The following is a 16,089-nucleotide window of genomic DNA, read 5'->3' as shown; positions in this document are numbered from 1 at the left end:
ACATCAGACACTGAACGTGCCTTGGCTGGTGCTGAAAATGTCATTTTTAATCCCTTTAAACAGACATCCAACTTCCATTTTCTAGCATAAGCCTGTAAATGAGCTGTGATGTAGGTGACTGAGCCTCCACACAAGCCCTCGTCTACACCCCAGTCATTAGTCTTAGTAAGACTAAAGCGATCCAAAGCAAACTGCTTCACTGCTACATCCCTTCATGTCTTTTCTTACTTAACATCAGCTTAGGCTTCAACACACACTCTTTGTTCTTTTGCATTTCACAGCACGGGAACAAGCTCAAGCGCCATCATTAAGCTTTCACTGCAAACATCAGAAAGCAAACAGCACAGCCAGGGGCAGCGCTCTGAAGTCCTCACGGTGCGGAACACAGCGCACGTGTGGTTGGGTTTAATTACAAGCTTGCTTCATCGTTTCCACGCGCCAGGCGTGTAATTCTTAGAAGGCAATCGTGTAACCCGATATGCAATTAGGAGAAAGTCTAAAAATGTACTTGAGATGCTGTGTGTGGATTACAGTAGGGAAATACGAGTCCCTGTAAAGCCTGCAGCCTCAGAGTCCGACACTGAATCATAAACAGATGATTATTTTTATAGATATGGCTTATATACTTGTCTGTCGCAGGGGGCGTCGCAGGGGGCGTCGCAGGGGTTGTCGCAGGGGTAAAAATTTTCATTTATACAAAATAGCTGGTCTTCTGCTCATTACAATTCTGTTAACTGACAGTGTTTAAGTCATCAGTTACCATGAACATCATTAAAGTGCTGGGCACCACAGGAATTGTGGGAAATCACCACTTATCACAAGCTAACGTAGAAGAGGAGAGGAGACGAGGAGAGACTAGGAGAGACGAGGAAGACAAGAGATGTGGAAGAGAAAACCAAAGAGATGAAGAAGACAAGAGAGGAGAGGAGGGAAGAGGAGAAGAAAGGATATGTGAGGAGAAGAGAGGGAATGAAGAGAAGAGATGAGTCAAGATGAGGAGAGAAGAAGAAGAGGAAAGACGAGAAAAGATGAGGAAGAGAAGAGAAGAAAGAACGAGGAGAGGAGATAAGAGAAGAGAAAATGAGGAGAGGAGATAAGAGAAGAGAAAATGAGGAAAGGAGATAAGAGAAGAGAGGAGAAAGAGAAGAGAAGAAGCAGAAGGGATGAGAGAGCATCTGTTGAAAAGGCTGATTAACACCCGTCTCATTCCAATGTTTATGCTTTATTAGAGCTTAAATCTGTGCCATCTGCCTCAGTGCTGGGCAAAGACACACACACACACACACACACACACACACACAGACACACACCTTTCATTCACTCCCTTCTCACACACACATTGCTTCATCTCTGACATTATATACAATTCTCACACACACTTCCTCTTGTTTCTCTGCTCTTTCTCTCTCTGACAGACACTCTGTTAAGATTCACACACTCACACACTCACACACTCACACACTCACACACTCACACACTCACACACTCACACACTCACGTCTTCCTTCAGCACGATGTGGCGGATGAGTGCTACGATCAGCTCCAGGTTGATCTTGTCGTCCTCGTCCATCATCTCCAGGACGTCGATGGTGCTGTCAGAGAACCTGCCAATCAGAGAGCGGCACAGAGGCGAGACCGGAGGCGGCGTGTCACACGGGAGCGTCGCTATTTCGCCCTGACATCCTGTCACACTCAACACATCATCCACTGATCACACGCTAACTGTGGCGCTAAAGTTCCTCAGAGAAGCACGGAACTCACATGCTAACTTCACCTGTCCAACAGCAGAACCTTCTCTGGGCTCTATGCACCAGTGTCACCGCTGCAGGGTAAACATGACAGCCGTGGTGCAGCTCCTGAATGAAGATGTTGCGATTCCTCACTAATAACTGAGCTTCAACAGCCAACAAATTCATAGTGGGGAAAAAAATACAAAAATGTACACCATAGCACTTTCCAGTGCTCGATTCTGATTGGTCAGAAGACTACCTGGAACAGGGTTGGGTCTCTTAGTTCCAGTGAAGGGAAGTTATAAAGCTACAGCATACAGAGACATTCTATACAATTATGTGCTATTTGAGGAAGAATATATGGACATATAGGTGTGATGGTTAAGTGTCCACATACTTTTGGCCATATAGTTTAGGTATGTTATATTTGTGGTCATATTAGCATTAGCAAGAAAACCAGGACAACCAAAGTGAGTGAAAAAACTGACTGGTGAATGAATTGCTCTCAAGCTACGATTCTAATGAATAATGTAGTTGACCAGTAAAAAAAAAATAATAATAATAATTCATAGCTAAGAGTTTAGCTTTGTGTCAATAGTGTACATTTGTATCGGATTATAGAGTAAACAGTGCTTGCTTATGTGGTTTTTAATATTTAATCTAAAATATAAACAGCTAAAAGGACGTTGAACACTGGTGCTGTATTACACTCAGACTTTCATTATATTAAAAAAAAATAAAATAAAAAAATAAAATAAAATAAAAACACACTGAATACACTGAATTTCCACAGAATTCACTTTATAATACCTTGCATATAAAACTATTAGTGAGACAGAGAGAGAGAGAGAGAGAGAGAGAGTGTGAATGAGTGTGTGTGTGTGTGTGTGAGTGTGTGTGTGTGTTGCTGTCGAACCTGTCTCTGAGTGTGCGAGCGAAACACGGCCAGCTCTCTTTGTATTCGGCTTCTTTCTCCTGCTTCTCGGGCTGTACATTCTGGCCGTTCATGAAGCCCCTCCTGAAGCGGGGACGCCGATCCTGCTGCTGCTGCGGCCGGAACCTGTGAACCGGATCGAAATGTACACGTGGTCATGAAACACACACCTGAACCACATTCCCACAGGACATTACCTCTCGCATGTATCTTTACAGAGGGACATTCCTGAACAACATCACTGAAACACCTGAGACGGGATATTTTTTCGATATATTAGCTAGAGTTAATGTCTAAAACGAGTGACAAAGGAATCGCTCCGCTGAATGAATTCACATTTGCTGTACACAATTACAAAATAATCACGTTTTAATCATACTGTATGAATCAGGGCTGGTAATATGATTTCAAATCGCATTTTAGGAATTTGCTATATTAATACTTGAATGCTTGTAAATATTCATGAGGCTGCTAATGTGCACTTTAGAGCAGTAGAGCTACACTATATGTTCATGGTGGAATATTCAAGAATTTATCCAAGCTCCTCCAACACACACTTAATCCCTCCATGTTCACTATTTATGCTCCCTGCGTAGGGTGTAACACGGTGTAGACTCTCCTGAAGGCACTTTATTTAATGTACTATATTTCAACTAGACAACATTTCAGCCACAGAAGAGAAAAAGAAAAAGAGCAACCGGCTTTCAAAAACATAAGTAAAAAAATTGTTTATACATAAATAGAAGATGGTAACAAATTAGTCATGTGACTTATTTAGCCAGCGTAATTTAGCCAAAGGGTTTAGTAAAAGTATAAGCAAATAAAATACGACGTGTCGTTCTTTAATTAATAAAAAATGTAATTGCTGGTTAATTGGAGTGGTATAAGAAGATCAAAACACTTCAGACGCGCTGTAATAGGAAAATAATCAACTTCAGAGTGGTCACAGTAACTCTGCTCCATCACGCCACCACATCACTGATTATTTTCCTGTAACAGCACACCCACAAGTGCTCTATTCCTTACAGAAGAACGGACTGGCGCTTTAAAGCTGAACTCACCTGAGCATCTCGACCACATCCTCCAGCAGGTACTCTTTCACAGGGAAGGTGTGACCCGGGATGTGGATCATGGGGCAGTTATCTGCATGAGGATCAGAGAAAAGAGCGCTGTGATATAAGGCTCAGCTTCCTGCTGTTCAGGAAGCTCAATCGCACAGAGCTGGGAGGATTAATCGGATCGTTAGCTTTATTTGCTGTCCTGCAGAGACACTTTCATAAACCACCAGTGCTGATGGGAAAGCGGGAGACGTTCACGCTGATCAAATGTAATTTATCATAATATAATTCATCATTAGACGACGCTGCTCTGCATGACAGCTTCGCTGTTCGCCGGAGAAGCTGGAGAAAACTATTTACAGCAGCATGGGACTGAATTTTTCTACACACGCTTAGCAGAATGTTTAAATTAGAAACGAATTTCAATTAAATTTCCAGCCTTTTCAATTATAGGGAATTTAAAATGATTTTCTAATCGTGCTATGCGGTGCGGCGGCGCCCTGATGGCTCCCGTTCGAGTCGAGGTTTCTTCCTCGTGTCGTCTCAGGGAGTTTTACTCAACAGGGATTGAAATCTACATCAGAGTCAAAGTCCCACAAAGCTGCTTCGTGACAATGTACACTGTTAACAGCTCTATAGCAATAACACTGAATGAACTTGAAAGGCACTGAAAAAGCTAGAAGATGTGCAGTATATTTCAGTTCAGGAACATCTGTATATATATTACACCTGTGCCTCACAAAAACATGCCTTTTTAATTTAACTTGCTTTACTTTTATTTAAACACGAATTGTCAGAACATTAATAACATATACATTACAAATGACTTGTTTTAAGTTTAGGCCATGACTCTTATTTTAATTCACAATAATTAAAGTAAAAAGAGTGCTGCGTGCTCAGCAGTGCCTCAATTCACAGCACCTTGTGCTCATTGTAAATGCCCGAGCTCGGGGAGTACTGCCTTATGCGCTCATGCCTGCAGTTCTCACATTCACTATTCAACATACTGTGTGTTTAAAAGCTATAGCCTGGGCTTTAAGAACTGACAAATACATGCCCAGGTGTCTTTATTTTTTATTTTCACATAACCTAGACTACGTAAGAGCACAGGCTGCTTTCTGTAAAGGTTAGAAATCGAGATGGAACCAGTTCAATACCCAGAATCAGTACAAGCAAAAAAATAAATAAATAAAAATAAAAAAATAAATTCAAAAATGGACTGAAAAATTTGCACATATAAAGAAACATGATTATATTTTTTTTCTTAGAATTGATTATCATAAAAATACTTTATTACATTAATTCTATTTACAGTGTAAGTGATTTTTTTGTGTGAAAGCATCATGTTTTTTAGAGATGTATATTTTATTGTAATCCTGGATTCACTTTAAAAAAAAATCATTTTAAAGCTCTGTAGATATTTAAAGGGAAAAAATATCTGATAGGTAGCGATAGTTTCAGTGTCCTCGTGAAATCTCTAGCTGGAAATACTAGTGGTATTAATGTAATGATTTGCGTGAAATCAGTAAATAAAAACAGTTTTTTGACCCAGTCGTAAATGAGTTTTTACGTCACTGGTGCCTGTTACCATGGTAACTAGTTTAACCATCACAAGGCTAGAGAATAAGTAGAGAATAAAAAGGTTTTATACCACATAAATGTTTTGCGTGTGGAACCTTTCTACCTAAAGCTGTCTCACCGAAGTACTCGCTGAACTTGTCGGCGTTCAGCGTGGCGCTCATGAGCACGATCTTGAGGTCGTCTCTGAGGCTCAGCAGGTCCTTCACGATGGTGAGGAGGACGTCTGAGTGCAGACTGCGCTCGTGGATCTCATCTAGAACCAGGTGACTGATGCTGGACAAACACCTGAAGCAACAGAAGCACATGACAGGAGTGTGTGTGTGTGTGTGTGTGCGCGTGTGTGCGTGTGTATAAAAAAAAATACAATTTTAAAAAAAAACAACTACTACTACTGCAGAGAAAAATACATGGTGATATGAACTCTGCAATTATTCAGCTAGTGCACCGATCACTGCAGGCCAAGTGTGTGTGTGTATGTATGTGTGAGAGTGTGTGTGTGCTTGCAACATAATGTAACTGGCACAGAAACGCACTCATGCTGCAACAAGAAGCTACAGATCATTTGTCTCTCTTTAGGGCATTAAATGAAAGCCGAGGGTGTGCTGAGACAAACAATGAGGAACCTCGAGGTATCTCCATAAACGTAAGTTAATTCCAGTGTGTGTGTGTGTGTGTGTGTGTGTGTGTGTGTGTGTGTGTGTGCACTTTATTGTTGCCATTATTTACTCTAATGTGACTGTGTGTGTTTAAACAAGTGTGTGCTTATAATCCAATCCACAGCAGACACGTGGTAGGCTGATGTAAATAAGATTCGGAGAGAGAGGAACACTTACGGATCCGAGCGCAGCCACTGAAGAATAATTCCCGTCGTACAATACAGCACCGAGCCTTGTTTCCGTGGCAACCGGCTGGATAGCAGCACCCGAAGGATGAGCGCAGGGCCGACGTTGTGACGTAAAGCGGTAAAACGGTAACATTTTATTAGAAGTCTTCATCAAAACACGTTCACATTACACAACGTTTCAGTGATTCATTATAAAAGCAACGGCCCTCTTTTTTTCTGGAAAACAGAACAGATTTCATTTCTCCTGCTGCAGAGGAAGAGAAAAACGTTAGAGAAGTTCACTCTATAAAGATTTCTATAAACGGATAGGAGTGAAAGCACAAGATGAATCTTCCCACTGCAGCACAGTGGAATAACAGTGTAGAATTTATTAAAGAGTAAACACAACACTGCGGACTGTACTCTACACAACACACTTCTCTAAAGTCTGGGAGCTGGAGGGAAATGAGAGATACACACACCGCTGCACTGCACCGAACACACACTGCTGCACCGCACACACGCCGCTGCACTACACTGCACACACGCCGCTGCACTGCACCGCAAACACGCCGCTGCACTGCACCGAACACACGCTGCTGCACCGCACACATGCCGCTGCACTACACTGCACACATGCCGCTGCACTACACTGCACACACGCCGCTGCACTGCACCGCAAACACGCTGCTGCACTGCACCGCACACACGCTGCTGCACCGCACACATGCCGCTGCACTACACTGCACACACGCCGCTGCACTACACCGAACACACACTGCTGCACCGCACACACGCCGCTGCACCGCACCGCACACACGCCGCTGCACCGCACCGCACACTGCCTAATAATGCACCTGCAGCATTAACTGTGCAGAAGGTTTATATCTGTTTACATTCAGCTTTACTTCATTACTTTATTTCCTGCATTAGTGCAGCACTAACGCTGCCTAAACACTTCAACTCTATTCATTCAAATGATGCTCATTTATCTCTGTGTCTCGCTTTCTCTCCCTATATCTCCCTTACTCTCTCCTAGTCTCGCGCTTTCTATCTCTATCTCTCTCTCACTCTCTCAGTCTCTCACGTTCTATCTCTATCTCTCTTGCTCTCTATCTCTCTCTCAGTTTCTAGTTTTCTATCTCTATCTCTCTCTCACTCTCTCGCTTTCTATCTCTATCTCTCTCGCTCTCTCAGTCTCTCGCTTTCTATGTCTCTCTTTGTGCGTCTCTCTCCTAATCTCTCTCATTTTCAATGTATCTCTATATCTGTCTTTCTCTTTGTGTGCCTCTCTTGCAGTTTCTCAGTCTCTCTCTCTCACAGTCTCTCTCTCAATCCATCGCTCTCTCACACAGTCTCTCTCTCAATCCATCGCTCTCTCTCAATCCATCGCTCTCTCTCACAGTCTCTCTCTCAATCCATCGCTCTCTCTCACAGTCTCTCTCTCAATCCATCGCTCTCTCTCAATCCATCGCTCTCTCTCAATCCATCGCTCTCTCTCAATCCATCGCTCTCTCTCACAGTCTCTCTCTCAATCCATCGCTCTCTGTGTCTCACTCTCCTTGTCTCCAATTCTTTCTCTTCCAATCCCTGTATCTCTCAACCTCTTACACTCATCTAGCCTCTCCTCCTCTTTCTCTCTCTCTTCCTACCACTCTTGACAGATCTTTATGACCTGAGCAATAATGTTAAGAGGATCTTCAAGTCATCATTCCCCATCCTCTCATCTACCCTCTCATCCTTCATGACTCTCTCGTTGTTCTTCATCTCCTGATTGGATATAACATGCAGATGCAGTGTGTGGAGCTGTTGTTCTCGCTGCAGCCCAAGCCACCAGTGGGACACTTTCATCCTTCTGCAATTCACCAGTGAATAAATCTAAAACATTTAGTCTGAGCTGTGATTAAATATAAATAAATCTCAATCTCAGCTCTCGTCTATAAAAGAACAGAACAAGGGAGTAGAAAGATGATGATACGCGAGTTCGATCTGCATCCAGACTCCAGCGTTCCTCTTCACACACCAGTCCTCCTGCTCTAAACAAAGTGCTCAAAGACGAGGAGTATCTGTTTAATAAGGGACGTCAGATATTACAGAGAGGACAGTGATGAGAGGGGATAGAAAGACACACAACTGACAGCGTAGTCAGCACTGCGTCTCCTCTTCCACATCATATTCCCCAAAATAGAAGCAATTATCCGTCTCGCCTTGGACGAGCCTGCTCCACCGAGCTCACCGAGTTGACGCGTTTAAACTCAACTTCTGTCACAGACACGCTGCTCTATTTTCACTTCAGGTTAACTCTTTCCTACATTACCCACAATGCTGTTTGACTGCTTGCTGATAGTGGTGCAGTGAGATTTAGTGCTCGCTTCAGCTCTACCTAAAGAGGGCGATGCAGCGGCGCTTTAGTCCTTTCGTCTGTCCAGCTCTCTCTTCTCCTCATCTGTACACTCCGCTCAAACTTCCTAAACTTCAACTTCCATGCTAATACCAGCACCAACACCATATGAGATCGTCACTAGCCGGGTCAAGTCTCGAGTCTTGCAACTTAACTTCTGCGTTGCATTCTGGGACTTTGAGTCCAACATCTGCAGCAACGTCTCCGCTACTTCTGCCGGATTTCTCTTTAATGTGACAATGCACGTTGCTGGAGAAAAGAAGCTCTTGTATTTTTGTTTGTAAGAAGCTAACAGTGAAACCTTATAATCACATTTGTTATATTTTTTAAAGTCCATCCACCAGTGACACCAGGAAAACACACAACTGCTAACTTCTCACACGAATAAACAAAAGTCTGGCTGTGTTTTTATCGGAGATGAAAATAAATAATGTATACAAATCTCACATGTACAGAGTGAACATGCATCAGATCACAGTGGCTTGTGAGTTAAGTTCTGCTCCTTCAGTATAACTTATTGGCTCGATCGTAGGGTTTATTTCGTTGTACGACCTTCATTTCACCTTCTCTACATTAACTCTTGTGTAAACTGTGTGGTGTGAGAGAAAATCTTATCTAACAAACGTTACTGGAGCTGATATAGAACTGAAAAGCATCTAAAGGGCAAATCGCCGAGTGTGATTTGAAACACTGTCCAGTTCTGATCATCACCTACACGCTCACCTCTGCAGACGGATCTGATATCCGCAGGACTTCCCCTCTCCGACAGACTCCGCCCTCTCCGCCGCCACCCTCTCAGCCACCTGCACACACATCACACGACGTTCATCATCACAGCTCGCGTTCAAAACCATTTCAACATGCGACAGTGACAGTGACAGCGCCGATGCCGTTACTGAAGCATCATGTAGGACAGTGGAGCCCATGTGACCCACGCCGGCTGATCTCACACACCGATATGGCGCTGATGCGGCGGGGCTGTGTGCACACCACCCTGCAGAGCGAGCCCATGCCACGCTGGATGTAGTCGTCCAGGATGAACTGCGTGACCTGCGTGGTTTTCCCGCAGCCGGTTTCTCCGCTCACCACCACCACGCTGTTGGCCTGGATCAGCTTCACCAGCTCCTGCACTCACACACACACACACACACACACACACACACAACAAAACACAACTCTCACACACACTCCTCATATAATATACAGGTGTATGGACAGGACTGCCTCTGCCTCATATACACACTGTAACTGCAAATCTGGTGTCTTTTAATTATCTTAATTATCATATCATAATTATCATCTTTAATTATTTCAATGATTGTATGTTTTTCTATTTTTACGTATCTATTATATACTTTTAGATTTTGCACGGTTATTATTTTCTTCTTTTTACTATTATTCTATTACTGTTCTCTTTTTTTTTTTTAAAAAAACTGTCATTGTACTGTACTTTACAAATAATTCCTTTCTAACTTTTAATATTATTTGTCCTACTTTTACATTATTGTAAGTCTTGTTTTTTATTCTATTTTATACACTTTTATATATTTATATTGTTATTATTGTCTTCCTTCTAGTACTGTTTTTATTTAATGTATTTTTATTATTTGCCAATTTTACTATTTTTTTTACTACCTTTTCTTTCTTTCTTTCTTTCTTTTTGACTTTACAGTGTAAAGGACTTTGGATTGTATTTTTACTGTATGAAATTAACCATATAAATAAAGTTATTATTATTATTATATGAAATTTACAATATAATTATATAATAATAATAATTAATAATAATTATTATTAAGATTATTATTATTATTTTGATGTTGCTCATGGTTAGATAGCATCTGGAGTACTGAGTTAAGATTGTAATTGTTAGTTTTAATTGTTTCTACAGATTTCAGGCATCCTTATAAGAAAATAAACTCCTGCCCGCTGATCAGAACAGCGAGCTGCAGTAAACTGCGACGACTCTGAACCATGAATGAGATGCTGTCAGATTCAATATGCAGCACGTAAATAATATTTAACTCAGATGTGTGATATTGGTAGAAAAATGTGATCTTGGCACAGGCAGTGTAGAGGATGTGCATGTTACCTCTCTCATGCTGTAGGAAGGCAGCTTCTCTCTAAATGTCTGCAACGATAAGGACGACCGGTCATTAATTATTCATTAGCTGATGAAGACGGTAGAAAGATAAAAAAAAAGAATAACGGCATCTCTCTGTGTCTCTCACCAGCATTTCCAGATATTTTGAATTCTGTCTCTTGCTCTGAAGGTCACATTTCAGCTCTTCATCCAGTGAAGGCTTTCGATCAATCTCCTGCACCAGGTATTCCAGATCTCGATCGATGCGCTCCTCCTTTATGGTAGTCTTTATCTCCACCTCCTCTTCCTTCACTTTCACCGACTCGATTTTAGCCACTTTCACCATTTTCTGCGGCTCTGCAGGAGGATCATCACCATCAAAGTAGCTAAAAGGAGAAGAGAAAGCCATGTAGTCAAGTATAATTAGCAAGTGAGTAAAGAATAAAACACTTGAGAGTGTGCTGTTATTGGAAAATAATCAACAGCGCAGTGGTGTGATGAAGCAGAGTTACTGTTACCACCCCGAGGTGGATTAGGAAAAACCTCATATAATACAAAACCAGCATGTTCTGACAGTAGTTTGCCAATGAGTACAATAGAGCTGTATGCAAAAGTTTAGGCACCCCTGCCCAAAATCATGTATTTTGATGATTTTTGAAAAGAAGTAAACATCTCTGCAGCGAAAAAAAAAAAAAAAACTGCAAATATCACTGTACAGTTTTCTAAGTGATTAAATGAAAAATAGAAAAAAAATAAAATACTTACTGCAGCATGTGCAAAAGTTTGGACACCCTTCCAGATGTACAGATTTAGAGCTTAATTAACATGTTAGGCCTTCATAAACTTATTGGGACTTGTTAAGCATGTCAAGAAATTGTAAAATCTAAAGCATAATCAATTTTATGAATTTTTGGCTATTTACTACATAAGCACTTCCTCCAGTCATGTGTGTCTGTTTAGTGTACTTCTAAAAATAAGTCTGAATCACACCAAAATAGCCCTGATGAATCACTTAATGATGGTGAAATTTAATCCATCATAACACAATGAGTCATTTCTTAAAAATCGTAACTGTACTTGAATTGAGTCATTGTAAGGTCAGAGATATATCGCCGCTGTGAACCACAGTGAAGTCTCACAGAGGATTAAAAAAAAAAAAAAAAAACCCTGGTTGGTTAACCCTTTGGTTACTATCCCATAAAACGCTTAGTGCATACAAGAGTTTCTGTTTGATCAGTTACGGAAAAACTAAAGCAATTTCTCAAACAAGACAGCTTCAATATTCACCAAGTCAAAACAATCGTATGCTTTTTACTGCCAGCAAAGCAAACATAATAATCAGAGAAATAACAATTCCATACACTGGATTTCTCAGCTATTAATAAAATGAATAATAAGCATGAACTGAGTAAAACATTATACATGTTTCTGAAGTTTCCCCAGTTAAGCGTATAAGTCGTGTGTGTGAGGAAGCTCACCTGTGGCCGCTCGGTTCTGGCTTCAGCTGCCGGTACGGAGGGACGGACGGCTCGTAGTCACGCGACGGATCTCTCTGGACCGAATTCAGCAGCTGTGTGATGTGCTGCTCTCTCGACTCATCCATCTGAACTACAGCTCTCTAGGAATGAGCAGGGGAAAAAAAAGACGTTTCTGACTGGATCACACATTCATATGTCATACAATAACCATATACAATAAACATAAGGATGAATAACAGAATACTTGATAGCTTGTTCACAAAAGCGATATTTTCATCAGCAGTGTTAAAAAGACACTAAAAGAGATGCACTGGCTCTGCTGTATTCCTACTGCAGCACGCTCTGACTGAGACACACCTTTAAAAAGCTTTATACAAAAACGCTACACTCTGGATTCTGATCAGAAAGTGTAGTAGAAGAGGAATAAAACACTGCTGTCATTAGAAAACACTAAGCTCAAGGGGGGAACAGTAACACCAGCCCGTCGCTGATTATTTTCCTGTAACAGCACAACCCGAAGTGGTTTATTCCGTAACTTCATTTACACTTGATGTGAACTTTTTTGTTTGTATTATCGGGACTAAAATAAGGTGTGTTTCCTGGAGCATGTGGATGATTGCATAATGTCACAGGCATGGCATGGCATGGCAATGGCAACCTCATGATATGGCTTAACAAATCATGTTTGGTTCAGTTCTACTGCAAAAAGCCTTTAAACTATCCTTAAGATTAATAATAATAAGCCAAGACATGCACACATTTCTGCAAACTTCATCATCATACCTTTGTTCTTGGAGTATTTGTGAGGATTATGAATATGTAAACATGTCAAGCTTTATGTTCAGATGGTGTTTTTTTGTAAATCTAGTGTAGTAAAGCTGCTCACCGACTTCCTCTCGGCTTCTGCTCGTTTCACGCCTCCCCACTTGGCGTACCACAGTCCGATCTCTCTGCCTTTCAGGTGCGGCGGGTGTCTCCCGCGGCCTCCGCCGCCTCGAGGCTGCTCATCCCGGGCTTCCCAGTCGGAGCTCCACCGCTCTCCTCCTCCTCCGCCTCCTCCTCCTCCGCCGCCGCCTCTCCGGCCCCTTCCTCTCCCGTAGCCATAACTCATAACGAAAACCAGCCCCGGCTCTTACTCACGACAATAACGGAACACAACAACGCTTTTCTGCGTCTCATGCATCAAAACAAAACACGCCGCTAGTTTTAACGGTTTAAATCAGTTTGTTTGCGTCTGACTCAAGTCTTATTACATGTAACCTTCAGTCAGAATATAAATATTTAAGATGTAAAAATTCCCAAAAATCTGCATGCGAGTTTACCATCATTTTCGTGCTAATTACAAGCCGGCTTCCTGGCGCACAAAAATAGCGTAATCAACCTTCCGGGTTGTGGCGCCGTTTGATGACGAATTGACGTTGGATTGGCTCGCGCTTCTCCTCGAGTTAAATAATTAGCAGCATAGTCTGATGTTAAAATGCGGCGTTTATACCGACAATGCGTAAAAATTAGCAGGGTAATGAATATATAATAACTGTAAATTCAGGGTAGTAAACACTTTATGGTCAAAAACATAAACATGTCCAATATTTTCCACAGAAAACATGTACATACAGTAAACTGCACCTGTGTGCATTGGTTTGTGCTGTAGTCAAAGCCTGTATACACCAAGTGCAGGAATTTACTATCTGTCACCTTTATTAATACTCATTTGTGTATTCTTCTGATGTGTGTTCAAGGGTTAGTTTTGAATTCCCTCACTAGTACACGATTCCCATTTCCACTACAAACCTGAAGTTGATTATTTTCCAATAACATCATGTTGTGAAATATTTTATTCCTCTTATACCTCAAAGATTTGCCAATGATTATAATTACTAATTTGATTACTAAAGCATGATATGTCATACTTTTAACCGTTTATAGTTACATTTAATGCTGTGGAGACAAGTTAGTTCCTGTTATCACTTACATTAGAGCAGCCACAAACAATCGTTCCCTCACCCACTTCTCTTGAAATTAATAATAAAAAAATGAAAAATTAAATAAAAACATAGCTTATCATTACTGAGAAACAAGAAAAACTCTCCTGTGATGGAAAACTTACTGACCACACTGACACGCGAGACGTCTTCCATACATTTTAAATAATCAAATACATTAAATCATACATCGACAATTATATACTCTTCTTTGCTAATTCATAACATGTTATTAGCCTTCGATTATGTGGAGCATCCACCTTACAAGTTCCTCTGAATGAGCTGTTACTATGGAAATGGAAATATATTAGAATAAGTGCATTAATTTAATTTGCCTTACAACCAGATCTACCGTCAGAGCTGCTGTTAGAGAAAATTAACCTTCAGACCAATCAGACTCGAGAATTCAATGGTACTGTGTGGTATAAAGACATATAACGCACCATGTGTTCATTGACTCATTCGTTTATATCAGTGAATGCAATCCTGGAGCGTATCCCAGAAACACACGACAGGAATGCTGGGGGTGTTATCACTGCTGACCTTCGGCTTGTTCACTCGCAAAGACCCACCATACCAAAACACAAGGAATAAGAAATACAACATAGTCAAAGACAGGCTTAGTCAGAATATGAAATACATGAATGAACATAAAACTTTAGCAAATGATCGTAGTCGAGTCAGAGGCAAATAAAAAGTAAAAGTAAATAATTAAAGCAAATATTTCCTTCATTAACTTACTAAACCCTCCAGGACCCACAACACAGCCTAGGCTCGGGGCGCCTTCTCTGGTTGTGGCTCCATGTAATTCAGAATAACGTTAACTAGCTCTGAATTAGGTGATTTTAATATGCAATACACTTGCTGTCATTATATTCAGTAAACCATTTGAATACCCTAGAGACTAACACTGCTGCAGTGATTATCTCAAAACTCCAATAACTAAGATCCTATCAATTGTCTATTCATTTTGTAATTTTTGTCTTTTTAATATATGCTTGTTTACTGTGATTATCAAAAATCCCATTATCTGGTGTTGCCCAAAGGAGATGGATTCCCTTTTGTGTCTGGTTCCTCTCCCGGTTTCTTCCTTTATTCCATTTCTTTCCCCAGTCACCTCTGACTTGCTCATTAGGGATCTAGACATGAATATCTGTAACGCCTTCTCCCAGAAGGTAGACTGCCAGCGCTACATTGCCCCTAGGTGTGAGTGAGTGTGTGAAATGTGTTTGGATGGATTTGCAACCTAATACGTAATATACAGGTTTGTGTTTCTCTTATCTACAGAAATAAAGATGATGTTCGTCGTTTAAAGGTTAGCATGTGCCTGTTCTCAGAATAATGTCTCACAAGCCGAGAGCATAATGAAAGAGCAAAGAGCAACAAGACCATGTGGTGAACTTTCCATTCAGTGGCTTAAAGCAGAGCTCGCTTCACATGATTTATTACACACAATGGATGTAGTGCTATAGGCTAACACTCTGGCATGTTTATTATATACTTCTGTTATTATACCACAGCCCACTTTAAGTGCTAAGTGCTACCAATATGTCATGTGTCACCTCGGGAATTTTTTACTTCAGGAAACAAACGTCTTTTGCAGAAGGAAATTAGGTTTTTAATCGATAAAACAGCAGTGGCCATGACAGAGAATGCTCTTAAAATTCATCTCACATGAAACAACATACACTAATTGCGTTTTTTCCCCCACAATTAAAAGATGTATGTGTGTATATATATATATATATATATATATATATATATATATATACATATATATATATATATATATATATATATATATATATATATGTAATGCCTGCAGCAGTCTGTCCCATGACTGCATATGTGTGATCATATGTATTTGCCCTGCATACAGAATTCTACAACACTGTTGTTCCCCTCTGCGTTTAGTGTCAAGGCTTCAGGCATTTGTCCTGATGTTCAGGCTCTAATTGGTCCATATTTACCCCACTGGCCCCTTGGTTAAATCCTGGAGGTTGAGGCAGGCATTAATTG

The 16,089-nt window shown here is 40.9% G+C and overlaps 1 protein-coding gene across 1 annotated transcript in view; it reads right to left on the bottom strand.

Annotated features, from left to right (window-relative positions):
• dhx36 (DEAH (Asp-Glu-Ala-His) box polypeptide 36) overlaps positions 1-13,472 on the bottom strand; it is a 45,066-nt gene extending 31,594 nt beyond the window's left edge. The window contains exons 1-11 of the mRNA XM_034305131.2: positions 12,975-13,472; positions 12,089-12,228; positions 10,759-10,996; positions 10,620-10,658; positions 9,482-9,652; positions 9,251-9,330; positions 6,137-6,211; positions 5,422-5,588; positions 3,726-3,807; positions 2,647-2,790; positions 1,499-1,604 (exon numbers count right to left, since the gene is read on the bottom strand). Coding sequence (XP_034161022.2) covers positions 1,499-1,604; positions 2,647-2,790; positions 3,726-3,807; positions 5,422-5,588; positions 6,137-6,211; positions 9,251-9,330; positions 9,482-9,652; positions 10,620-10,658; positions 10,759-10,996; positions 12,089-12,228; positions 12,975-13,199 — 1,467 coding nt within the window. The 5' untranslated portion in view covers positions 13,200-13,472. The remainder of the gene's footprint in view (positions 1-1,498; positions 1,605-2,646; positions 2,791-3,725; positions 3,808-5,421; positions 5,589-6,136; positions 6,212-9,250; positions 9,331-9,481; positions 9,653-10,619; positions 10,659-10,758; positions 10,997-12,088; positions 12,229-12,974) is intronic.
• Between the last annotated feature and the right edge of the window lie 2,617 nt (positions 13,473-16,089).

Source organism: Pangasianodon hypophthalmus, chromosome 6 (genome assembly GCF_027358585.1).
Source record: "Pangasianodon hypophthalmus isolate fPanHyp1 chromosome 6, fPanHyp1.pri, whole genome shotgun sequence".
NCBI classification, from domain to species: Eukaryota; Metazoa; Chordata; class Actinopteri; order Siluriformes; family Pangasiidae; genus Pangasianodon; species Pangasianodon hypophthalmus.
This window is presented reverse-complemented; position numbering and strand designations above follow the sequence as displayed.